Source organism: Oncorhynchus kisutch, linkage group LG9 (assembly GCF_002021735.2).
Source record: "Oncorhynchus kisutch isolate 150728-3 linkage group LG9, Okis_V2, whole genome shotgun sequence".
NCBI lineage: Eukaryota > Metazoa > Chordata > Actinopteri > Salmoniformes > Salmonidae > Oncorhynchus > Oncorhynchus kisutch.
Genome location: NC_034182.2, coordinates 19,496,092 through 19,523,699, shown reverse-complemented (window position 1 = coordinate 19,523,699; position 27,608 = coordinate 19,496,092). Strand labels below are relative to the sequence as shown.

Sequence of the window (27,608 nt, the reverse complement as noted above, 5' to 3'; positions counted from 1 at the left end):
CAATAGGGAAACAGAACATGTCTGCCAATCAAATGATTGTCGGTTTCGGATTCCGATCTTCTTTTTTGAATTAATTGCATGATGAATCGGCCACAAATGTTAACATTTTCTCACGGATAAATACTTGCAGCGCAATACTGTTGCAAGGCAGGCAATCTGAATGACACACCCATGTTACGAATGCGTCGACAAACGTGCTATTTCCCTATTGTTGCTAATTTACCGTTAGACAACTGCTACACCGTCTGCTACGACAAGCAAAGCGGATTTTAAATCACCAGGTTTTAGCCTACCTGCCTGTGCGCCGCTTCAAGTTATTTTCTACTCTGTCTTTTTCAGCCTTGTCTGCATTTCCGCGGGTCCATATCAGTGGTGGCACAGCCGCCCAGTTGACTGCTGATGGGAGGAATGGATGGAGGAGAAGAGTGGAGGAAGAAGCCTCTGAAATCTGGGTCCCCAGTTCGTGCTCCGCATGTGTGGCGTTTCCAAGGCAGCGACTCAGCCTGTACTGCAAGCTGCATCAGATTCCAGAGACCTGATAGTGCGCATGCGTGTCACTGAAAACCAAGATGAGCGGAGACTTGATGGACCGACCGACCCCTTGTTAATAGCCTCGAGCGAGTTAACAGAGATGAGCAAGCGCTCCCTGCTTCTCTCGCGGTTACGTTTTACTGTACCGCGAGGTGCAATAAATCTATTTGTGTTACTCCCTTCCTCTTTAGGCCTATTTACGAGGAATGTAAAGCAAGCCGAATACTCAAACTATAGCAGGGGAAGGCAACCCTGTTCCTGGAAAACTTCAGGATTTTGTTCAAACTAGACACCACACCTGACCAACTGAGCTAATTGACCAGTTCAACGATTGCCTAAATTTAACACACCTGGTCTTCCAGGTCGGTTAAATAAAAAAACACGAAGTGCTTGCAGCACTCCACGACCAGGGTTGCCAACCCCTGCACTATTTCGATTTATTTCACCAGGTAGGCTAGTTGAGAACAAGTTCTCATTTGCAACTGCGACCTGGCCAAGATAGAGCAAAGCAGTTCGACACATACAACAACACAGAGTTACACATGGAATAAGCAAACATACAATCAATAGTACAGTAGGAAAATCTATATACAGCATGTGCAAATGAAGTAGGATAAGAGAGGTAAGGCAATAAATAGGCCATGGTGGCGAAGTAATTACAATATAGCAATTAAACACTGGAATGGTAGAATGTGCAGAAGATGAATGTGCAAGTAGAGATACTGGGGTGCAAAGGAGCAGATAAATAAATAAATACAGTATGAGGTAGATTGGATGGGCTATTTACAGATGAGCTATGTACAGGTGCAGTGATCTGTGAGTTGCTCTGACAACTGGTGCTTAAAGCTAGTGAGGGAGGTAAGAATCTCCAGCTTTAGTGATTTTTGCAGTTTGTTCCAGTCATTGGCAGCAGAGAGGTAGGAGAGGTGGCCAAAGGAAGAATTGGCTTTGGGGGTGACTAGTGAGATATACCTGCTGGAGCGCGTGCTATGGGTGGGTGCTGCTAGGGTGACCAGTGAGCTGAGATAAGGCAGTGCTTTACCTAGCAAAGACTTGTAGATGACCTGGAGCCAGTGGGTTTGGCGATGAGTATGAAGCGAGGGCCAGCCAACGAGAGCATACAGGTCGCAGTGGTGGGTAGTATATGGGGCTTTGGTGACAAAACGGATGGCACTGTGATAGACTGCATCCAATTTGTTGAGTATTATCCTACCATTTCTACCAATCTGCTTGCACATTATCAGTTTCATTTAAATAATAATGTTTTAGTTTCTCAAAATAATTGTCATGAAAATCTGAATTAAAATGATAATCTAAAAGTAAAAATTCAGCTAATGCCATATGGACACATTGATACACTGGGATCCATTGGCGGCTAAATAAATGAGTGCGTGGAATTCAGTGATAGCCTATAGGCCAATGCAGCAGTAGGCCTATAACTTCCGTTGTCAACTAAGTAAAATGCATAGGCCTAAACAGGCAAATAAAAAAAGAAGGCCTAGAAAATATCCTGCTGAAAATGTAGGTTCTTTCAATGGCATTCATCTCTCTACTCTGCTGGTCTGCCTCCCTTTCTACAGTAGTATCTGGCATGAATTGAGCTATCACTAATGAAGTGCAATACTGTATCAAATCAATCAACTGGGTCTGACCTGAAGCTGTTGCTAGCTAACTTGCAACATTGTGTCAACTAGCCTATTCCAGGCCCTAAGTTTCTGGACAGACAGCTGTTTTTGTGCAAGGGAAAAATGGTAATGTATTTCACAACGTCTCTACAGGACATATGGACATCTTGTTAAATTCACTGACAGATGCAACTCAATAATCACTAGGCCTATTGTCACATGCACTCCCCAAATTGTGGGCTTCCCAAATAGGGAAAAAAATAAAGAAGCTAATGATCCTCGGTGGCTAAGACATTCTCTCTGGTGAATTATTTTGAACAATTTTATTTAGACATGAGTAATTAGTATGACAATCCATACTCTATTTTTTCAGACAACATCAGACACATTGTCTAAACATACTGAGAAATAGTGTTTCGCTCACTTCTTTCTGTCGGGGTGCTTCTATGTCAAGTAAATCAATATTTAAATATTTTATTTGGAGGGGCAAGGAGGTAACGTAGGGCGGGCCAGGCCCCCTAAGTCCCGCCCATAAATGCCTGCCCTTGCTTTAGTATGCCGTTGTTCCTTTACATCGCCACAGAGTGGAGCTAATGCTTCATATTTGGAACATAGGGCTGGAGTGTAAAGGATTGGAATTGGAACAATGCTGCTCTCTTCGGGCTCTTCAAGCGAAGTGCAGAGGCCTCCTCTATTCCTAGCCCATTGTCACGTCGATAATGAATCATTGCATGAACATTTTTCTCCTATATGAGAACACGCACTGCCTATATTGTGGGACCCACATACAATAAACACACTGTAACTAACTTTCAAAGGCACTAACAAGTTTAGTCTGGCGTCAATCAAAAAAACAATAATTCAAAAGGGAGACTTCACTCAATGACACTACACATTTTATAATGGCATTCACATGGTCTATAATTATCCTTTAACTAATGTTCAAAGCCACAAACAGTTGTTTAAGCTTAGATTTATCTGAAATCTGTCTGTTGCTGTCCTTGATGCTGACATAAGGAAAGCTTAACAGTAGGCTCCATCCATCCTTCATCTATCCATCCATCCACCCATCCATCAAGCAGAAGGGAGACTTTGTGCACAGATTAGAATGACGTTTTAATAATAAATAAATAGCAGCATCACACAGAAAAAAACAACACTGTCTTGTGGATGATTGAAATAGTCAAAAACATGAGAAGTGTCATTGACAAACATTCACAAGTAAATGGTATGAAAACCGGTGATTGATTCATTGATTGGAATGGAATGGAATAATAATACAAAATATCTTTAGCTATGGACCAGGACATTATGCTGCGTTTATGACAAGTGGGAAACTTGGAAAATACAACTTTTACTGTAAACTGGGAGCAACAAGTTGTGTGCATCTACATGCTTTGAACTCATTGAGAATGGTAAACAATCTGCGTCAACCATAAACTAAAAGTACAGCTATCATGCTCGTAAACAAATGACAGTGTTAAAAAACCATATAAATAGAATACATTATGTTTTCTATTTGCATTTAACTGCTACAAATGCTGTTATCAAGGTCATTATCTTAGTAGGTGACAACAGAGCTCAGCATGTGGGAGATGTCGTGGGCACAGGTATGATAGATGAGTATCCCACTAGTAATTACGAGTTGGAGGGGGGTTCAATTGGACTTTTCCCAGTTGTATGCTCATAGTTAAGAGATGTCATAAACCCAGCATTAGCATGGCTTGCTAACGCTGACAAGGGAAAGCTCAGTGCTAGCAAGAAGCACTAATGCCCTGGACCAGAAACAGCTATATTTTACACACACACAGTTATGGCTAACATATACAGCTTAAAATTAATTGTTTAGGATACCTCTTGACTTCGCTCCTCGATCGGAACGCAAACTGATTTCGGATCAGGCGCCCGTCCTCTCTGCAGTACTTTTCATTCTTTTGGTTTAATGTTTTTGTCAGACTTTATGTCAAACAACGTCAATGGGCCTGTAGCAACCCACCTTTTCAACCCAAAATACTTATTTTCAACGTCTTTTCAACGTTATCTTTTTTGTCTGATAAAAGCTCCAAAATTACTAGCGACGATCGCTTAGACCTTCTGTTCAATCTTCCTTATGTAAGAGAGAACTTGACATCATAGTGAATGAATTGATATACGTTTTTTGACCTTTGAACTTTGACCTGTGTAGAGGGGTCAGAGGTTGTCATATATACATTCATTCAGGTGCTCTGGTGTTTTGGTTGTGGTTGTTGCAGCGTTTGATTATGGGTGGTAGGAATCATTTGGGTTGTAGGTCAGAGTGGGATATACTGTATAGGCCTGAAGGATTACTAACATACTGTACATTTGGTTTGTTCTATGATAGGGTTATAGACTATGGTTATGGTTGAGTTATGGTCATAGCTATGGTTGTAAAGATGACAGAAGGGGGATTATCTTCTTGTGAAGTTAGATTGGCTGTGTGAGACAAAAGCATGCGCACACTGCAGCCCGTCGGGACCTGCACTGCTGTTCATCCTTAACTTGACTGTTTCTGATCTTCTCAAAGAATGCTGTGTAAATCTGAGTGAGGTGATACATTATGATGTGTGAGAGAGATCCACTGTACACAGTGTTTCCAACCCCTTCATTCACCGACCCTCTTGAAAATGAGTTATTTCATTCATTCATACAGACACCACAAGGTGGAGCTATGACACTATCACTGGGGCTATATTGTGTTCAGTTACATTCCTCTCTCAATTCAACATTACTTGTCTACCTATGAACCATTATTGGCCTTTTTATACACACCTGCAGAGCTCAATTCAGACCTTATGTAGTGTCCTAACCAGTTATAACATGGTGCTGAACTGTTACTAAAATCCATAATACAGTTGAGTTTGGGTATATTTTAAGTATTGAGTCTCTCTCTGTTCAGCCTTGTTCATGGCTTCTTCTTCTGTGGGTTTCTAGATTGAAGCAGTACTTTTCTATTACATCCAGGTCAAGATGAGTCCATCCCATAGAGTTGTATAGAATTCTCTTATGCCACCTTTAACATGGACAGAGTCACTGAGGGCTTCCCATTCTACAGACAAGAGATGGGCTTTCTAGTATCTCTATGGTCCTTCCTTGGCCCTGTGCTCTGTGGATGTGTCCACTATCTCTCTATAAGACAAACCCAGTATCGTCCCCCTCTCTTGCACGCATCACAATAGATGTCCATTCCGTCCATCCATCGTCACCCAATGAGACGCGGCGCTGTCATAATTCAATTAACCAATCAAACAATCAGACGCTGCTGGTGCGCTCCACCTGGGCGTGGCAGAAGCTGTCGACGGAAAGCTTCAGCTCCGACATTCCGGGTTTTAATCCCGACATTATCCCGGGACATTCCATCTCCATCCCCATCCTGCCATCTGTGGGGTCGACAGGTTCCATCCCTCTGATCATCCCATTCCCATCTGCCCGGTCCCCTCCACCACCATTCCGACAGTTACTATTCCGGTCCACACTTCCCATCTTCCCATTCCCACCATTATGTCCAAATATGGGCACGATGGCATGTGACGGACACGGCATCGTCGTAACTGCAAGCGACTTACTACCAACTCCGGCGTTTGGCCCTGTGTTATACTGACAACGTATATAGCTGGAAAACGCCCTTCTATATGTCTTATTAAACAAGGTATATACTAAAGGGTTAACTCCGGAGGATATATATCCCACCCATACGAAGACGTTGAGGAGCTCGGCTAATAGCGGCTCATTGCATGAATCCTGGCAGAGGACGTATGTGACATTGGTGATGAAGAAAGGACACCACATGATCAGGAAGAGGAAGAACACAATCCCCAGCACCTAGAGAATAGGACAGAGAACATAGAACACATTAGAACAGATTGGATTAGAGAACACAATCCTCACAACGTAGAACATAGAACAGAGTAGAATATACAACATAGAACAAGATTAGTGTGGAGTATAAACGGTTATGGAATGCAATAGAACAGAATGGAAAATAATGAAATGGAAGAGACGAGAAGCGAAGGAGACGAGAACAGAAAAGAAGATCATAGTTGTGTAAATGTGGTCCTCACCTTGGAGGCTCGCCTCTCGTTCTTGATGGCCTGCATCATCCCCCGTCTCCCAATACTGTCCCGTGGTTCATGCCCCGCCGGCGAGCTCAGCTGGGATGCCACCTCGGAACTTGGAATTATGCTGATGTCCTCTGAGGGGGAGGTGTTTAGGAGGCTGGTCTGCCGGACATGCTCTGCTCCTTTCTGGCAGCTCAGACTCCCTTGTCTGCTAGGAGGAGGAGCCTCAATGTTTATGGGTGGGACTTGGAAGTTTGGGGCCGGGGATCTGGGGTATGAGGGCGTGGGCGGCGGGTGTAGTGGCTGATGGGAGGGAGTCTTCCCCTCATAGAGGAAGACGGTTGCCTGGCGCTGGAGGACCTGGAAAAAGACAGACAGGATGTGATATTACAGCGGTCTTATTTTGTCCTACTGTTCTTATGTCTTACGTCTGTGTTTGCTATGTGTATGAGCCACATGCCTTTTAAGTCAAAGACAGATTTCCATTCCTATCAAAAAGGGAGCAAATCAAAACATGCTAACGCCATCTTAGTGCTTGTAGCCGACAAAGTTGGGCCTGTGTTATATTTCCTCTCTGACAGACCAATGAGATTAAATCAGAGGCGGGAAAAATACATGGCTAGCCAATCAAAAGACATAACGTCATAACGCCAATTAAAACATTCTCTGACAGACCTGTACGGTTAGGTAGTAGGACACCACCATGATGACCAATGGGATGAAGAAGGCCACGAACGAGCCAATCAGCATGAAGTGCTCCTCGTTGAGGACACAGCTTCCGTCAATAAACACCTTGTCCTTGTTATGGAGGCCGATGACCGGGATAGGCATTGACACTCCTAGTAGAAAGAGAGAGTGATTAGAGAAGAAAAGAGAGAGATTAGAGAGAGACAGTTAAAGACATTGTCCTTGTAAAGGCTGATGACCGGGAAAGGGAGAGAAAGAAAGAGAGGGATGAGAAAGTAGGGAAGGAGGGAGGGGAGAGAAAGAAGATAGGGATAAGAGAAAGAAAAGGAGAGGCAGATGAAGATGTTGTCCTTGTTGTGGATGCTGATTACTGTTATAGGCATGGACACTCCTTAGAGAAGGATGTGGCGAGAGATGAATAGAAGGATGTAGCGAGGAGAGACATGAAGAAATGGTCCTTGTTGTGGAGGCCGATGACTAGGAAAGGTATGGATGAAAAAATAGAAAGAGAGAGGAAATAGGGATGAGAGAAGGAAATAAAGAGAGGAGTGGGACGGAGGAGAGGGATCAAGACTGTTTTTGTTGTGCAGACCTAATAAGCTTGAATGAAATGTAGAGAGAAGGATGAAAGAAGAATACAGAGGGTTGAGAGAGAGAAAAGTGAGAGAAAGAGAGATAGAAAAAGGATAGAGAAAGACAAAAAGGTAAAGAGAGAGTGAGAAAGAGAGAGACGGAGAGACAGGCTAACAGATAGACAAAGACAGATAAAAGAGTAATTCCATGCATCCCTCTAATCCAGGGGTGTCAAACTTATTTTTCCCCTTGGGGCTGTATTTAGTCTTCAATGAGGTCCGTCAATATGTGCAAAAAATTGTATATTTTAGCTTTAATTTCTGTGACTATTAATGAGTTTGACACAGTCAAGAAACTGCATGAATTTTGAAAGTACTCAGACCCCTTGACTTTTCCCGCATTTTGTTCTGTTATAAAAACCAACCCATGAGGTTGAAGGAATTGTCTGCAGAGCTCCGAGACAGGATTGGGTCGAGGCACAGATCTGGGGAAGTGTACCAAAAATGTTCTGCAGCATTGAAGGTCCCCAAGATCACAATGACCTAATTTTTCAATGGAATAAGACCAAGACTCGACCAAGACTCTTCCTAGAGATGGCCGCCCTGCCAAACTGAGCAATCGGACCTTGGTCAGGGAGGTGACCAAGAGCACACAGCCAAGACAACGTAGGAGTGGCTTCGGAACAAGTCTCTGAATGTAACCCAGCCAGAACCCGGACTTGAACCCGATTGAACTTCTCTGGAGATACCTGAAAATAGCTGTGCAGCGACGCTCCCCATCCAACCTGACAGAGCTTGAGAGGATCAGCAGAGAAGAATGGGAGAACCTTCCCAAATACAGGAGTGCCAAGCTTGTAGCATCATATCGATGAAGACTCGAGGCAGTAATCGCTGCCTACCACAGTTCACAATTCCCTGGCAAGCCGTGAGAATACTTGATGGATGATGGAAGCAGCGTGTTGTTTTTATTTATTTTGTTTTAAGCCTTGCCCAAACCATAGCTCCAACCTTAACCACTCAGAATTAATGCCTGAACTGTTAACCTTTGAGTTGTTTCTGTTTTAAGCCTGTAACCACGCGGAATTAACCCTGTAACCACGTGGAAAAAATAGCATCAAAAATGTTTTCGCAATTGGACTACCTCGGACCATGTCATCTGTTTAACACACATGCACGCACGCACACACGCAAGCACACACAGAGACAGAGATACTGAGGCACACACACAACCTGACCTTTCACCCTGTCATCTGGCTGCCTACCAGACCCATTGACGTTACTTATCTATCCATCCTTAAATAGCGAAAGAGAGAGAGACAGATGGAGAGAGAATCATGTCTGTGTCAGTCTCACACAGTTTTGGTATACCACCATGCTTCACAACGAGAGAGGGAGGGAGAGAGATGGAGGGATAAACAGCCAGGAGGTCTAGATGAGTAGGCAGAAAAAGAGGAAATAAAAAGGTCTCCTTCTGCCTCTATTCATCAACATTTCCTAAAGGAGTATTCTGTGCGTGTGGGTGTGACGCATGCACCCATATATCCCCACACCTACCTATAGATATAGTCCATACAGCTGCTATCTTCATCATAGCTTTAGTTCTGGAGTTGAAACGGCTGTGCTCTATAGGATTTCTTATGGCCACGTATCGATCCAGAGATATAGCACACAAGTGCATTATACTGGCTGTAGAGAAGAGAACATCCAGGTAGATCCAGATAGGACACAATGCACTGGGCAGGGGCCAAGCATAGTCTGGAAGAGGAGAGGGGGAAAGTCAGGTTAGATACAGTGCCTTCGGAAAATATTCAGACCCTTTGACTTTTTCCACATTTGTTTTTACTTTACGGCCTTATTCTGAAATGGATTAAAACAAAAACTAATTTCTCAGCAACCTAAACACAATACCCCATAATGACAAAGCGAAAACAGGTTTTAGAAATATTTGCAAATTTATTACAAATAAAAAACAGAAATACCTTATTTACTTAAGTATTCAGACACTTTACTATGAGACTCGAAATTGAGCTCAATTGCATCCTGTTTCCATTGATCACACTTGAGATATTTCTACAGCTTGGAGTTCACCTGTGGTAAATTCAATTGATTGGACATGATTTGGAAATAAATACACCTGTCTATATAAGGACCAACAGTTGACAGTACATGTCAGAGCAAAAACCAAGCCATGAGGTCGAAGAAATTGTCCTTGGAGCTCCGAGACAAGATTGGTTTGAGGCACAGATCTGGGTAATGGTACGAAAACATTTCTGCAGCATTGAAGGTCACCAAGAACACAGTGGACTCCATCATTCTTAAATTGAAGAAGTTTGGGACCAACAAGACTCTTCCTAGAGCTGGCCGCCCAGCTAAAATTAGCAATCGGAGAGAAGAGCCTTGGTCAGGGAGGTGAACAAGAACCCAGGGAGGAACCCAAGAACCCAAGAGTTCCTCTGTGGAGATGGGAGAACCTTCCAGAAAGACAACCATCTCTGTAGCACCACCATTCAGGCCTTTATGGTAAAGTGACCAGATGGAAGGCACTCCTCAGTAAAAGGCACATGACAGCCCACTTGGAGTTTGCCAAAAGGCACATAAAGACTCTCAGAACATGAGAAACAAGATTCTCTTGCCTGATGAAACCAAGATTGAACTCATTGGCCTGAATGCCAAGCATCACGTCTGGAGGAAACCTGGCACGGTGAAGCAAGGTGGTGGCAGCATCATGCTGTGAGGATGTTTTTCAGCAGCAGGGACTGGGAGACTAGTCAGGATCGAGGCAAAGATGAACGGTGCAAAGTACAGAGAGATCCTTGGTAAAAACCTGCTCCAGAGCGCTCAGGACCTCAGACTGGCACAGAGGTTCACCTTCCAACAGGACCATGACCCTAAACTCACATCCAAGACAACGCAGGAGTGGCTTCTGGACAAGTCTCTGAATGTCCTTGAGTGGCCTAGCCAGAGCCGATCGAACATCTCTGGAGAGACCTGAAAATAGCTGTGCAGCAACACTCCCAATCCAACCTGACCGAGCTTGAGAGGATCTGCAGAGAAGAATGAGAGAAACTCCCCAAACACAGGTGTGCCAAGCTTGTATACATACCCAAGAAGACTCAAGGCTGTAATCGCTGCCAAAATGTGCTTCAACAAAGTACTGAGTAAAGGGTCTGAATACTTTATATTAATTAGCCCAACATTCTGAACCTGTTTTTGCTTTGTCATTATAGGTTATTGTGTGTAGATTAATGAGGGAAAAAACAGATTTAATCCATTTTAGAATAAGGTAATAAGGTAGAATAAGGTAACCTTATAGAATAAGTAACCTATCAAAATGTGGAAAAAGGGGTCTGAAAACTTTCCGAAGGCACTGAAGATATGACATTTTCAGGGCTGATGTGGAACACAGATATTATTCAAATAAAAGTAGTATGAAATTAAGATGCAATATTATGCAAAGTATGCACTTAATATGCAAATGAGGCACACATACATAGTAACTTAAACCCATAATTTATGGTAATGTGATGTTATTAACACATCTTCAAGTTTTATGTAAAACTGAGAGTTTGTACAAATGTGAAACAGTTAATGCATTTAGAAAACATTGTTGTATACTATTTTATGCTAATTAAATACATCATAATATGCTAATTAGTCTGTGCGGAATTAAAAACTACAGCATGTTAAACCAATATATTTAAAAGCAGAGGGTCATATTGTCAACATAATTTATGTTTTATGCAGAACTGGGAGTCACACACACACCAGGGGTGGTAAGAATAATTGGGATTACATGAAAAAGCAGGGTTACTATTCAATAGCCCAACTGATTAGGCCTAGAGTGCCAAATAATATGCCCAAGCCTGTGCCCATGCACGCACGCACACACACACACACACACACACACCCATAGCACCCCCACCAACACACACACACACACACGACACACATAGAATGCGTATACCATATTGAGTTGCACCCCCCTCTTTTGCATCAATTCGTTAGGGCATGGACTCTACAAGGTGTCGAATGCATTTCACAGGACTGCTGCTTTTAGTGTCTGTGTGTCCTTGTGTGGTTTTATTGTGTATTTATTGTGATGCATGTATTGGCTGGTGCATTTTCCTTTTGGGGAGTTACTAAGTACTATCTTATCTTAGCCTACTAAATGGGTTATCCGGTTTTACTGTCATCCCATAGCCATCTTTTACATTAAGTGGTCACTTTCTGCAGTTTCTCCCCAGCTAGTAGTTTAATAGTGGTAGGATTACTGTTCTTGGGTCATTCCAGATTGCCCGTTACATGATAAAACATGCATTCTTACAGTTATCTATGAATGAGTTCTGTCATCTTTCATTCTCGCTGTAACATAAGTTCAAATCTTTTTGGGATAGGGGGCATCATTTTCACTTTTGGATGAAAAGCGTGCCCAGAGTAAACTGCCTGCTACTCAGGCCCAGTTGCTAATATATCCATGTTATTAGTAGATTTGGATAGAAAACACTCTGAAGATTCTAAAACTGCTTGAATTATGTCTGTGAGTATAACAGAACTCACATGGCAGGCGAAAACCTGAGAAAAATCCAACCAGGAAGTGGGAAATCTGAGGTTTGTAGTTTTTCAACTCACTGCCTATCCAATATACAGTGTCTATGGGGTCATATTGCACTTCCTAAGAGTTACACTAGATGTCAAGGGTCTTTAGAACCTTGTTTGATGCATCTACTGTGAAGGAGGGGGGAATGGGAGCTGAATGAGTCAGAGGTCTGCCAGAGTGGCATGAGCTGATCACACGCACTCACGTAAGAGTTAGCTTGCGTTCCATTGCATTTCTAAAGACAAAGGAATTCTCCGGTTGGAACATTATTGAAGATTAATGATAAAAACATCCTAAAGATTGATTCTAAACTTCGTTTGACATGTTTCTACAAACTGTAATATTAATTTTCTTCTGAACTATCACCTGGACTTGCCCGCGCGTCGTGAGTTTGGATTTGTGAACTGAACGCGCTAACAAAAAGAGGTATTTGGACATAAATTATGGACTTTATCGAACAAATCAAAACATTTATTGTGGAACTGGGATTCCTGGGAGTGCATTCTGATGAAGATCATCAAAGGTTAGTGAATATTTATAACGATATTTCTGACTTCTGTTGACTACACAACATGGCTGAAATCTGTATGGCTTGTTTTGTTGTCTGAGCACTGTACTCAGATTATTGCATGGTTTGCTTTTTCCGTAAAGTTTTTTTGAAATCTGACACAGAGGTTGAATTAAGGAGAAGTATATCTCTAATTCTGTGCATAACACATGTATCTTATATTAAAGTTTATGATGACTATTGATGTGGCTCTCTGCAAATTCGCCGGATGTTTTCGCGGCACAACATTACTGAACAATAACGCGCCAATGTAAACTGAGATTTTTGGATATAAATATGAACTTTATCGAACAAAACATACATGTATTGTGTAACATTAAGTCCTATGAGTGCCATCTGATGAAGATCATAAAAGGTTAGTGATTAATTTTATCTCTATTTCTGCTTTTTGTGACTCTCTTTGGCTGGAAAATGGATGTATGTGTTTTTGTGACCAGGCTCTGACCTAACATAATCACATGTTGTGCTTTCGCTGTAAAGCCTTTTTGAAATTGGACACGATGGGTCGATTAACAAGAAGTTAAGCTTTAATTTGGTGTATTGCACATGTGAATGTATGAAAGTTACATATTTCTAAAACATATTTTTGAATTTTGCAGCCTTTTCAGTGGAATGTTGTCGAGGGGTTCCGCTAGTGGAACTAGCCATAAGAAGTTAATTAAGGTTAGGCAATATTTTAAGAGCAAGTTTAATCAAGTTAATGTGCGTTACAATGTATGCTTGTACATTGTGTGTTTGCAAAGCATCTCTGCTAGTCATTTTATCTGAGCGTGACTCATCTAACACCATCGTGCTTGGCCCAAATTCTGTTGGCCGCTTCATGTGCTGTCCAGCAGTCGAGCAGCCCGATAACCTTTTCTACTCGGATGGCATTTGTCGTCGGCTAAACATTACTGGGTCAGAAGTGGGCCTCCTGAGTGGCGCAGTGGTCTGAGGCACTGGGGATGTTCTTGTCCCATCGTGATCTAGCGACTCCTGTGCTGGGCCGAGCGCAGTGCACGCTGACACAGTCGCCACGGCATTTCCTCTGACACATTGGTGCGGCTGGCTTCCGGGTTAAGTGGGCATTGCGTCAAGAAGCAGTGCAGCTTGGCTGGGTTGTGTTTCGGAGGACGCATGGCGTCCTCTCGATCTTCACCTCTCCCGAGTCCGTACGGGAGTTGCAGCGATGAGACAAGACTGTAATTACTAGTTGGATACCATGAAATTGGGGAGAAAAATATATATATTTATAGCTACAGTGGCGCCAAAAAATATTTAGTCAGTCACGAATTGTGCAAGTTCTCCCACTTATAAAGATGAGAGAAGCCTGTAATTTTCATCATAGGTACACTTCAACTATGACAAACAAAATGAGAAGAAAAAAAATCCAGAAAATCACATTGTAGGATTTTTTATGAATTTATTTTCAAATTATGGTGGAAAATAAGATTTTGGTCAATAACAAAGGTTTATCTCAATACTTTGTTATCCTCTAGCGTCGAGCAATCCCGTATCCGGGAGCGTAATCATAGCCTCAAGCTCATTACCATAACGCAACGTTTCCTATTCATGAAAATCGCAAATGAAATGAAATAAATATATTCAAACACAAGCTTAGCCTTTTGTTAACAACACTGTCATCTCAGATTTTCAAAATATGCTTTTCAACCAAAGCTACAGAAGCATTTGTTTAAGAGTATTGATAGCCTAACATAGCATTAAGCCTATCATTCAGCAGGCAACATTTTCACAAAAACAAGAAAAGCTTTCAAATAAAATTATTTATCTTTGAAGAACTTCGGATGTTTTCAATGACGAGACTCTTAGTTAGATAGCAAATGTTCATTTTTTCCAAAAATATTATTTGTGTAGACGAAATAGCTCCGTTTTGTTCATCACGTTTGACTAAGAAAAAGACTGGAAAATGCAGTCACTTACAACGCCAAACTTTTTTCAAAATTAGCTCCATAATATCGACAGAAACATGGCAAACGTTATTTAGAATCAATCCTCAAGGTGTTTTTCACATATCTATTCGATAATCTATCAGTGGTGGCAGTTGGCTTCTCATCAGAAGCAAACGGAAAAATACTGCAGCTGGAGATTACGCAATAATTGCGACGGAGGACACCAAGCGACCACCTGGTAGATGTAGTCTCTTATGGTCAATCTTCCAATGATATGCCTACAAATACGTCACAATGCTGCAGACACCTTGGGGAAAACGTAGAAAACGTAAGCTGACTCCTAGCTCATTCACAGCCATATAAGGAGTCATTGCCATAGGGCGGTTTAAAAAAATGCGGCACTTCCTGATTGGATTTTTATCTGGGTTTTTTCTGTAACACTCACAGACAATATCTTTGCAGTTTTGGAAACGTCAGAGTGTTTTCTTTCCAAAGCTGTCAATTATATGCATAGTCGAGCATCTTTTCGTGACCAAATATCTTGTTTAAAACGGGAAAGTTTTTCATCCAAAAATTTAAATAGCGCCTCCTATATCAAAGAAGTTATAAACCCTTTGTTGGCAATGACAGAGGTCAAGTGTTTTCTGTAAGTCTTCACAAGGTTTTCACACACTGTTGCTGGTATTTTGGCCCATTCCTCCATGCAGATCTCCTCTAGAGCAGTGATGTTTTGTGGCTGTTGCTGGGCAACACGGACTTTCACTCCCTCCAAACATTTTCTATGGGGTTGAGATTTATTTATTATTTATTTATTTACCTTTATTTAACCAGGTAGGCAAGTTGAGAACAAGTTCTCATTTACAAATGCGACCTGGCCAAGATAAAGCAAAGCAGTTCGACAGATAAAACGACACAGAGTTACACATGGAGTAAAAACAAACATACAGTCAATAATGCAGTATAAACAAGTCTATATACAATGTGAGCAAATGAGGTGAGAAGGGAGGTAAAGGCAAAAAAGGCCATGATGGCAAAGTAAATACAATATAGCAAGTAAAATACTGGAATGGTAGTTTTGCAATGGAAGAAAGTGCAAAGTAGAAATAAAAATAATGGGGTGCAAAGGAGCAAAATAAATAAATTAATTAAAATTAAATACAGTTGGGAAAGAGGTAGTTGTTTGGGCTAAATTATAGGTGGGCTATGTACAGGTGTAGTTATCTGTGAGCTGCTCTGACAGTTGGTGCTTAAAACTAGTGAGGGAGATAAGTGTTTCCAGTTTCAGAGATTTTTGTAGTTCGTTCCAGTCATTGGCAGCAGAGAACTGGAAGGAGAGGCGGCCAAAGAAATAATTGGTTTTGGGGGTGACTAGAGAGATATACCTGCTGGAGCGTGTGCTACAGGTGGGAGATGCTATGGTGACCAGCGAGCTGAGATAAGGGGGGACTTTACCTAGCAGGGTCTTGTAGATGACATGGAGCCAGTGGGTTTGGCGACGAGTATGAAGCGAGGGCCAGCCAACGAGAGCGTACAGGTCACAATGGTGGGTAGTATATGGGGCTTTGGTGATAAAACGGATTGCACTGTGATAGACTGCATCCAATTTGTTGAGTAGGGTATTGGAGGCTATTTTGTAAATGACATCGCCAAAGTCGAGGATTGGTAGGATGGTCAGTTTTACAAGGGTATGTTTGGCAGCATGAGTGAAGGATGCTTTGTTGCGAAATAGGAAGCCAATTCTAGATTTAACTTTGGATTGGAGATGTTTGATATGGGTCTGGAAGGAGAGTTTACAGTCTAACCAGACACCTAAATATTTGTAGTTGTCCACGTATTCTAAGTCAGAGCCGTCCAGAGTAGTGATGTTGGACAGGCGGGTAGGTGCAGGTAGCGATCGGTTGAAGAGCATGCATTTAGTTTTACTTGTATTTAAGAGCAATTGGAGGCCACGGAAGGAGAGTTGTATGGCATTGAAGCTTGCCTGGAGGGTTGTTAACACAGTGTCCAAAGAAGGGCCGGAAGTATACAGAATGGTGTCGTCTGCGTAGAGGTGGATCAGGGACTCACCAGCAGTAAGAGCGACCTCATTGATGTATACAGAGAAGAGAGTCGGTCCAAGAATTGAACCCTTTGGCACCCCCATAGAGACTGCCAGAGGTCCGGACAGCAGACCCTCCGATTTGACCCACTGAACTCTATCAGAGAAGTAGTTGGTGAACCAGGCGAGGCAATCATTTGAGAAACCAAGGCTGTCGAGTCTGCCGATGAGGATATGGTGATTGACAGAGTCGAAAGCCTTGGCCAGATCAATGAATACGGCTGCACAGTAATGTTTCTTATCGATGGCGGTTAAGATATCGTTTAGGACCTTGAGCGTGGCTGAGGTGCACCCATGACCAGCTCTGAAACCAGATTGCATAGCAGAGAAGGTATGGTGAGATTCGAAATGGTCGGTAATCTGTTTGTTGACTTGGCTTTCGAAGACCTTAGAAAGGCACGGTAGGATAGATATAGGTCTGTAGCAGTTTGGGTCAAGAGTGTCCCCCCCTTTGAAGAGGGGGATGACCACAGCTGCTTTCCAATCTTTGGGAATCTCAGACGACACGAAAGAGAGGTTGAACAGGCTAGTAATAGGGGTGGCAACAATTTCGGCAGATAATTTTAGAAAGAAAGGGTCCAGATTGTCTAGCCCGGCTGATTTGTAGGGGTCCAGATTTTGCAGCTCTTTCAGAACATCATTTGGGAGAATAGAAATGGGGAAGGCTTGGGCGAGTTGCTGTTGGGGGTGCAGTGCTGTTGTCCGGGGTAGGAGTAGCCAGGTGGAAAGCATGGCCAGCCGTAGAAAAATGCTTATTGAAATGCTCAATTATGGTGGATTTATCAGTGGTGACAGTGTTTCCTATCTTCAGTGCAGTGGGCAGCTGGGAGGAGGTGTTCTTATTCTCCATGGACTTTACAGTGTCCCAGAACTTTTTTGAGTTAGTGTTGCAGGAAGCAAATTTCTGCTTGAAAAAGCTAGCCTTGGCTTTTCTAACTGCCTGTGTATAATGGTTTCTAGCTTCCCTGAACAGCTGCATATCACGGGGGCTGTTCGATGCTAATGCAGAACGCCATAGGATGTTTTTGTGTTGGTTAAGGGCAGTCAGGTCTGGGGAGAACCAAGGGCTATATCTGTTCCTGGTTCTAAATTTCTTGAATGGGGCATGTTTATTTAAGATGGTTAGGAAGGTATTTAAAAAAAATATCCAGGCATCCTCTACTGATGGGATGAGATCAATATCCTTCCAGGATACCCCGGCCAGGTCGATTAGAAAGGCCTGCTCGCAGAAGTGTTTCAGGGAGCGTTTTACAGTGATGAGTGGAGGTCGTTTGACCGCTGACCCATTACGGATGCAGGCAATGAGGCAGTGATCGCTGAGATCTTGGTTGAAGACAGCAGAGGTGTATTTAGAGGGGAAGTTGGTTAGGATGATATCTATGAGGGTGCCCGTGTTTAAGGCTTTGGGGAGGTACCTGGTAGGTTCATTGATAATTTGTGTGAGATTGAGGGCATCAAGTTTAGATTGTAGGATGGCTGGGGTGTTAAGCATGTTCCAGTTTAGGTCGCCTAGCAGCACGAACTCTGAAGATAGATGGGGGGCAATCAGTTCACATATGGTGTCCAGAGCACAGCTGGGGGCAGAGGGTGGTCTATAGCAGGCGGCAACGGTGAGAGACTTGTTTTTAGAGAGGTGGATTTTTAAAAGTAGAAGTTCAAATTGTTTGGGTACAGACCTGGATAGTAGGACAGAACTCTGCAGGCTATCTTTGCAGTAGATTGCAACACCGCCCCCTTTGGCAGTTCTATCTTGTCTGAAAATGTTGTAGTTTGGAATTAAAATGTCTGAATTTTTGGTGGTCTTCCTAAGCCAGGATTCAGACACAGCTAGAACATCCGGGTTGGCAGAGTGTGCTAAAGCAGTGAATAGAACAAACTTAGGGAGGAGGCTTCTAATGTTAACATGCATGAAACCAAGGCTATTACGGTTACAGAAGTCGTCAAAAGAGAGCGCCTGGGGAATAGGAGTGGAGCTAGGCACTGCAGGGCCTGGATTCACCTCTACATCGCCAGAGGAACATAGGAGGAGTAGAATAGAAGTAGAGTAGAATAAGGGTACGGCTAAAAGCTATGAGAATTGGTCGTCTAGAACGTCTGGAACATAGAGTAAAAGGAGGTTTCTGGGGGCGATAAAATAGCATCAAGGTATAATGTACAGACAAATGTATGGTAGGATGTGAATACAGTGGAGGTAAACCTAGGTATTGAGTGATGAAGAGAGAGATATTGTCTCTAGAAACATCGTTGAAACCAGGAGATGTCATTGCATGTGTGGGTGGTGGAACTAATAGGTTGGATAAGGTATAGTGAGCAGGACTAGAGGCTCTACAGTGAAATAAGCCAATAAACACTAACCAGAACAGCAATGGACAAGACATATTCACATTAAGGAGAGACATGCTTAGTCGAGTGATCAAAAGGGTCCGGTGAGTGGAGAGGTTGGTTGGTGATTTAGACAGCTAGCCAGGGCATCGGTAGCAAGCTAGCATAGGATGGAGGTCTGTTGTTAGCCACCTCTTGCGTTCCGTCAGTAGATTAGTGGGGTTCCGTGTGGTAGAGGGGATTAATCAAAATCACACAACAACAACAAAAATAAAAACAATAGATATAGTTATAGAGGCCCAAGAAGAAAACATAATAATAATAATAAAAATAATTAAAAAAAAATTGTCCGATTGTCTATTCAGATAGCAGCCGGTAAGACAGCTAACGGTTAGCAGGCCGCAGATGGGCGTTCAGGTAACGTCGCGACGGAGGAGCCAGCCGAATAATTCCTTCGGGTAGATAACGTCGGCAGTCCAGTTGTGAAGGCCCGGTGGGGCTCCGCGAAGGCAGTAAAACGGGTCCGGATAGGTGACTGCAGCCCAGGTGTGATTGATGGAACTCAGGAGTGATTGACGGAGCTTACTAGCTCCGGAATAATTGATGTTTGCTCCGGAATCGACGAAGGCCGATAGTCACACGGATAGCAGCTAGCTAGCTGTGAGATCCGGGTATGAATGTCCAGAGAGCAGTCGAAATCCAGGGACATGGAGAGAAAAATTGGTCCGGTATGTTCCGTTCCGAGCCGCGCTGCACCGTACAGAACTGGCGATAGATTTTCGAGCTAAAGGATAGCTGATGACCACAAACCGTGGTTAGCTGAATACTAACGATTTGCCAGTAGAGGAGCTAACTAGCTTCTGAACTAGCTTCTGGCTAGTTTCAGGCTAGCTTCTTGGAGATCTGGCTAGGCCACTCCAGGACCTTGAAATGCTTTTTACGAAGCCACTCCTTCGTTGCCCGGGCGGTGTGTTTGGGATCATTGTCATGCTGAAAGACCCAGCCACGTTTCATCTTCAATGCCCTTGCTGCTGGAAGGAGGTTTTCACTCAAAATCTCACGATACATGGCCCCATTCATTATTTTCTTTACACGGATCAGTTGTCCTGGTCCCTTTGCAGAAAAACAGCCCCAAAGCATGATGTTTCCACCCCCATGCTTCACAGTAGGTATGGTGTTCTTTGGATGCAACTCAGCATTCTTTGTCCTCCAAACACGACGAGTTGAGTTTTTACCAAAAAGTTATATTTTGGTTTCATCTGACCATATGACATTCTCCCAATCTTTTTCTGGATCATCCAAATGCTCTCTAGCAAACTTCAGACGGGCCTGGACATGTACTGTCTTAAGCAGGGGGACATGTCTGGCACTGCAGGATTTGAGTCCCTGGCGGCGTAGTGTGTTACTGATGGTAGGCTTTGTTACTTTGGTCCCAGCTCTCTGCAGGTCATTCACTAGGTCCCCCGTGTGGTTCTGGGATTTTTGCTCACCGTTCTTGTGATCATTTTGACCCCACGGGGTGAGATCTTGCGTGGAGCCCCAGATTGAGTGAGATTATCAGTGGTCTTGTATGTCTTCCATTTCCTAATAATTGCTCCCACAGTTGATTTTTTCAAACGAAGCTGCTTACCTATTGCAGATTCAGTCTTCCCAGCCTGGTGCAGGTCTACAATTGTGATTCTGTTGTCCTTTTACAGCTCTTTGGTCTTGGACATCGTGGAGTTTGGAGTGTGACTGTTTGAGGTTGTGGACAGGTGCTTGATTCGAGGCAAGTAACACTGAAACATGCATGAGAGCATTAGCTGTTCTGGAGGACTGTGTTATCACGCTTTCCGCAGAGTTTAAAACAGGTCAACATTCACAAGGCCGCAGGGCCAGACGGATTAGCATGATGTGTATTCATAGTATGAGCTGACCAACTGGAAAGTGTCTTCACTGACATTTTTAACCTCTCCCTGTCTGAGTCTGTAATAACAACATGTTTCAAGCTGACCACCATAGTCAATGTTCCCAAGAACACTAAAGTAACCTGCCTAAATGACTTCCGACCTATAGCACTCATGTCTGTAGCCATGAAGTGCTTCGAAAGGCTGGTTATGGCTCACATCAACACCATTATCCCAGAAACTCTAGACCCACTCCAATTTGCATACCACCCCAACAGATCCACAGATGATGCAATCTCTATTGCACTCCACAATGCCCTTTCCCGCCTGGACAAAAGGAACACCTATGTGAGAATGCTATTCATTGACTACAGCTCATTGTTCAACACCATAGTGCCCTCAACGCTCATCACTAAGCTAAGGAGTCTGGACTTCCTGACGGGCATCCCCAGGTGGTAAGCGTAGGTAACAACACTTCCGCCACACTGATCCTCAACAAAGGGGCCCCAACACCATCATTCAGTTTGCCGATGACACAACAGTGGTAGGCCTGATCACCGACAATGATGAGGCTGCCTATAGGGAGGGGGTCAGAGACCTGAACGTGTGATGCCAGGACAACAAGCTCTCCCTCAATTTCATCAAGACAAAGGAGATTATTGTGGACTACAGGACAAGGAGGACCGAGCACGCCCCCATTCTCATTGACGGGGCTGTAGTGGAGCAGGTTCCTTGGTGTTCACATCACCAACAAACTAACATGGTCCAAGCACACCAAGACAGTTGTGAAAAGGGCACGACAAAACCTATTCCCCCTCAGGAGACTGAAAATATTTGGCATGGGTCCTCAGATCCTGAAAAGGTTCTACAACTGCACCATTGAGAGCATCCTTACTGGTTTCATCACTGCCTGGTATGGTAAATGCTCGGCCTCTGACCGCAAGGCACTACAGAGGGTAGTGTGTACGGCTCATTACATCACTGGGACCAAGCTTCCTGCCATCCAGGACCTCTATACCAGGAGGTGTCAGAGGATGGCCCTAAAAATGGTCAAAGACTCCAGCCACCCTAGTCATAGACTGTTCAGCAAGCTGTACAAGACCGCCAAGTCTAGGTCCAAGAGGTTTCTAAACAGCTTTTACCCCCAAAAGCATAATCTTCCTGAACATCTAATCAAATGGCTACCCAGACTATTCACATTGTCCCCCTCCCCCCATATTTTTCACTGCTGCTACTCTCTGTTATTATCAATGCATAGTCACTTTAATAACTATACCTACATGTACATACTATTACCTCAATTACCTCGACTAACCGGTGTCCCCGTAAATTGACTCTGTACCGGTATCCCCTGTATATATCCTCGCTATTGTGATTTTACTGCTGCTGCTTATTTATTTCTTACTTGTATTTATTTTAAAAAAAATTTAAGTATGTTTAATTTTATGTATTAAATTTTTTTTGCATTGTTAGTAAGTAAGCATTTGACAGTAAGATCTACACCTGTTGTATTTGGAACATGTGACAAATAAAATGCGATTTCTTTTCATGTTTGTGTCAGCCCTGTGGTCCTGTAGCTATGTTGCATAGGTAGAATATCCTCATTTTCCAAGATGACAGCTCTTCCTGTGTCAGCAAGGCCACCTGGCTGTGCTAATTAGATAGGTTGCATATTTCCCATGTACCAAGATGACAGCTCATTTTGCCTCATCGAATGTACTTAGCGGTGCATCATATGAGAAATAGACATAGTGCTACATTAGATCATGCTACACATAATTAGTATTCCCACATAGGCCTAGCAGACAATAATTTAATGGTAAAATGACCTTAGCTGGTCTATTGAGAGCTCCTAAATGGCAATGAGTTTCACTGCCAGTACCATGCCTCATTAAGTTGGCTTTGATGGACTCAGGCGTGGTCAATAGCATAGATGTTGCCGTCTTGGATTCTTCATATAAAGCACATTGCATATACAGTGGGGTACAAAATGATTGACATCCCCGATAAAGATGAGCAATATTGACAGTATAAAATAAATAAATCATAACTATACTGTATGCTAACAAAAAATATATATTTTTATTTTATACTAATAGAATTGCTCAGAGAAATAGTTTGTTGAACAATATATATATTTTTTAAATGTATAGGTCAAAATTATTGACACCCCTAAAGATTCTAATAAATAAAGTAGTCACAAGTTTAGTATTTGGTCCCGTCTTCCTAGCATGCAATGACTACATCAAGCTTGTGCAGTTTTGTCACACAACAGAATGTCACAGATGTCTCTTTTGAGGGAGACTACGCATGCTCAGGACCTTCACATCTGGCTTCTTCACCTGCGGGATTGACTAAGACCAGCCACATGTACAGAGTATTTCTGTCTGTAATAAAGCCCTTTTTTGAAAAACATATTCTGATTGGCTGGGACTGGCTCCCAGTGGATGGGCCTATGCCCTCCCAGGCTCACCCATGGCTTCGCCCCTGCCTGGTCATATGAAGTCCATAGATTAGGGCCTAATTCATTTATTTCAATTGACTCATTTCCTTATATGAACTGTAACTCAGTTAAATTGTTGAAATTATTGCATGTTGCATTTATATTTTTGTTCAGTATAGGATGATATGTCATGTTTAGGATGGTTACATAAGACAGATGGTTAATTAAGGCAAAAGCCAAAGTAAGATGGTTGGTCGGAGGCTTAACGCAAACTTCTAGCAAACCAAAGGTTGCGAGTTTGAATCTCATCACAGACAACTTTAGCATTTTAGATAATTAGCAACTTTTCAATGACTTACTATATTTGAACTACTTAGCATGTTAGCTAACCCTTCCCCTCATCCTTCCCCTAACCCTAACCCTTTTATTTGATTTTTTATTTAACAAGACAAGCCAGTAAAGAACAAATTCTTATTCACAATGACGTCCTACCCCGTACGACGCTGGGCCAATTGGGTGCCGCCTACGGAACCAATCACAGCTGGTTGTGAATCGAACCAGGGTCTGTAGTAACTCCTTTAGCACTGAGATGCAGTGCCTTAGACTGCTGTGCCATTCCTATACTTAACCCTAACCTTAACAAGCATGCTAGCATTAGCCACTTAGCTAGAATTTGTAACATATTGTACATTTTACAACTTCATAACATATAATACGAATTGTAATTTGTAACATATCATATGAAATGGGTGATAGACATCCACAAATTAATACATACCATACGAAATGAGGTGACTCGGCTAACATACAGAATAATACGAATTGCCCTGAGACCAGGTTGAGTAGAATGGTTTGGATTTCTCCCTGAACACAATGGCTGCCATTTTCAGACCATTCTGGAACTTTGAGGTTTCATGACATAGCCCTTCTTGTAATTTAATAGGATCTCTCTGCAGAAGAGTATCTACAGTGGTTATTCCTTTAAAAGTTGTCATACCTGCAGCAGAGCTTTGCCAGGTACTACGGAATGGTATGGCATTTTGGAGTGGATGAAGTCATAGTATTTTACCATTGTTGCCATTAACTTCTTGGTGACAGGGGGTAAACTGCCTGCTACTCTGTCCCAGATGCTAATATATGCATATAATTATTAGTATTGGATAGAAAACACTCCGATGTTTCTAAAACTGTTTGAATGATGTCTGTGAGTATAACAGAACTCATATGGCAGGCGAAAACCTGAGACAAATCCAACCAGGAAGTGGGAAATCTGAGGTTTGTAGTTTTTCAACTCTTTGCCATTCAGTGTACAGTGTAATGGGGGTCATATTGCACTTCCTAAGGCTTCCACTAGATGTCAACCGTCTTTAGAACTTTGTTTGAGGCTTCTACTGTGAAGTGGGGGCGAATGAGAGCTGATTGAGCCAGGTGTCTGGCAGAGTGCCACAGGCTCTGAGGCGCGGTCACGAGAGAGTTAGCTCTCGTTCCATTGCTTTTCTACAGACATAGGAATTCTCCGGTTGGAACATTATTGAATATTTATGATAAAAACATCCTAAAGATGGATTCTATACTTAGTTTGACAAGTTTTTACAGCTGTAATGTAACTTTTCGTCCGACGTTCGGCTGGACCTGAACACGCATTTGGATTTGTTTACCAAACCCGCTAACAAAAGAAGCTATTTGAACATAAATGTTTCCTCAAATTACAGGAGATGGAGGAGGTAGATTAAAATTAGTTTTCTTGGTTTTAGAACTTTATTTTTGTGTCCAGTTAAGTGCAATGTATTTCAATTTTCCTTGCTATCTTCAGTAGCAAGTAGCAGTAGCTAACTAGCTACCAGTGCGAGCATGCAGTTTTCAGCACCAGAAGTGCAGAATGGCCAACGCTACCAAAAATGTTGTGGACCTTTTGTTGAAGAACACCTTTCTCTGTGGTACATGGAGAAGACTTGAATTTAAGCTGAGGGTCAACTTCTGCCTGAAATCAGTTTCATGATAAAGGATGAAAAATTGATGGCGTTCAATACCAATTGGTATAAAAAAGTATAGCTGGTTTATAGGGAGCCATTCATCAAGCCACCTGTATTGCTGGCCTCGCCTGCTTTTTGGAAAGTCTGAGCCTTGGGCGAAAGGAAGGTAGGTACAGTGACCTGAATAACATCAATCGTTCTGCTAAACGGCATAACAAAAGCAGGGAGCATTTCAGTGGAGGCTCCTCAGGGGAGGAAGGGGAGGACCATCCTCAGTGGATTTCAGAACAGTGAAACATGAAAGTTATTATTAGATAAAACTATACTACAGAGATTCACATGTAACCAAATAATTGATCAAGACACACTGTTTTGCAATAAAGGAATACACTGGCCTAATGGCACTTTGTAGGGTAGCACCATGGTGTACTTGGAGGACAGCTAGCTTCCATACTCCTCTGGGTACATTGATGTCAATATAAAACCTAGGAGGTTAATGGTTCTCACCCACTTCCATAGAGTTACACAGTAATTATGACAACTTCCAAAAGATGTCTTCCAACTTATCAGAGCTAGTACTGAAAGCATAAGCTACAGCTAGCTAGCAATGCAGTGCATGAAATGTTCTAAGTAGTTAAAGGCAATAGTTGAACAGTTATGAACAAATAAGTTCTTACAAAATTAAGGAGAAGCAAGAGAGAGAGAGAGCTACTGTAGCTATATTTCCTAGTATTTTCTTTCTTCACTTTCATTTACATAGCTAGCTTCAAATGTAGCTAGCTAGTTTAGCCTACTCAAACATGTTAGTTCTAGTAGCTATGTTGACTATGACGTGACAAGGATGGATGTAGGCTGTGTGTAAGCGGGGGGTTTTCGCCAGGTGACAGACATCTGATTTGTTGTGAACTGAAATCCACAAGCAAAGGGAAAAGGTGAGAGGAGGAGAGCACATAGATAGATGCGAGAAGGAATTATACACAGTATGCCACGAGCTGTTTGTATGTGGCTGCTATGAAAGTAAACTGTGTTTGCTTGTGATCAGGGGTGTATTCATTGCACCGATTCTGTTGAAAAACTTGAACTAAAGAAAACAGTATGAAACGGGAATAAAAATAGCTGGAATAGGTCCAATAGAAACTCTTGTTTGCAACTGTTGGACTAATGATTACACCCTAGATCAGTTAGATGTAGGCAAGAGTGTGCAAAGCAGTATTGATTGTGTCACTATCTGTCACCTTGATTACTAAAAATTATCTCGACCTGTGCACCTACGTTCGAAACTTTCATTCACGGGCTAGGTTGAACCAATCTCATGGTGGGTACAGGGAAAATTTGAGTATCACGTAGTAGCCTAAACCTATCGATGTTACATTGAGCTGGGTGAATGGAATATGAATGACAGCTATAAAATATCCAGTAATAGAAATAAGCCCATGTTAACAATAAAAAAAGATATTCCTCCCTCATATTAAATGGCACCGACCGCCCCTGGAGGATATAACCAGCAAACTTAACTTTGGTAAGATTCAACAACTGAGACATAAACTGAACAAGTTCAACAGACATGTGATTAACAGAAATTGAATAATGTGTCCCTGAACAAAGGTGGGGGGGTCAAAATAAAACAGTCAGTATCTGGTGTGGCCACCAGTTGCATTAAGTACTGCAGTGCATCTCCTCCTCATGGACTGTACCAGATTGGCCAGTTCTTGCTGTGAAATGTTACACCACTCTTCCACCAAGGCACCTGCAAGTTCCCAGACATTTCTGGGGGGAATGGCCCTAGCCCTCACCCTCCGATCCATCAGGTCCCAGACGTCCTCAATGGGATTGAGATCCAGGTTCTTTGCTGGCCATGGCAGAACACTGACATTCCTGTCTTGCAGGAAATCATGCACAGAATGAGCAGTATGGCTGGTGGCATTGTCATACTGGAGTGTCATGTTAGGATGACCCTGCAGGAAGGGTACCACATGAGGGAAGAGGATGACTTCCCTGTAACGCACAGCATTGAGATTGCCTGCAATGACAACAAGCTCAGTCCAATGATGCTGTGACACTCTGCCCCAGGCCATGACGGACCCTCCACCTCCGAATCGAACCCGCTCCAGAGTACAGGCCTCGGTGTAACGCTCATTCCTTCGATGATAAACTCGAATCTGACCATCACCCCTGGTGAAACAAAACCATATCTTGTCAGTTAAAAGCACTTTTTGCCAGTCCTGTCTGGTCCAGCAACGGTAGGTTTGTGCCCATAGGCCCATAGGTGCTTCTCCACCTGCATTGCTTGCTGTTTGGGGTTTTAGGCTGGGTTTCTGTACAGCACTTTGAGATATCAGCT

General features: G+C 42.8%; 2 protein-coding genes across 4 annotated transcripts in view; both read right to left on the bottom strand.

Moving 5' to 3' along the window:
• Nucleotides 1-510, bottom strand: part of zgc:109889 (WH2 domain-containing protein) — a 66,332-nt gene extending 65,822 nt beyond the window's left edge. Inside the window, exon 1 of one of the 3 annotated variants that reach the window (XM_031832059.1) lies at nt 294-510. The gene's annotated coding sequence lies outside the window, so the exon portion shown is untranslated. The remainder of the gene's footprint in view (nt 1-293) is intronic. The other 2 variants (XM_031832058.1, XM_031832057.1) reach the window with 2 other exon arrangements.
• Nucleotides 511-3,259: 2,749 nt separating this feature from the next.
• Nucleotides 3,260-27,608, bottom strand: part of htr2cl1 (5-hydroxytryptamine (serotonin) receptor 2C, G protein-coupled-like 1) — a 41,582-nt gene continuing 17,233 nt past the window's right edge. The window contains exons 4-7 of the mRNA XM_020468333.2: nt 9,046-9,246; nt 6,908-7,071; nt 6,236-6,592; nt 3,260-5,996 (exon numbers count right to left, since the gene is read on the bottom strand). Of these exons, the coding sequence (XP_020323922.1) occupies nt 5,427-5,996; nt 6,236-6,592; nt 6,908-7,071; nt 9,046-9,246 (1,292 nt within the window). The 3' untranslated portion in view covers nt 3,260-5,426. The remainder of the gene's footprint in view (nt 5,997-6,235; nt 6,593-6,907; nt 7,072-9,045; nt 9,247-27,608) is intronic.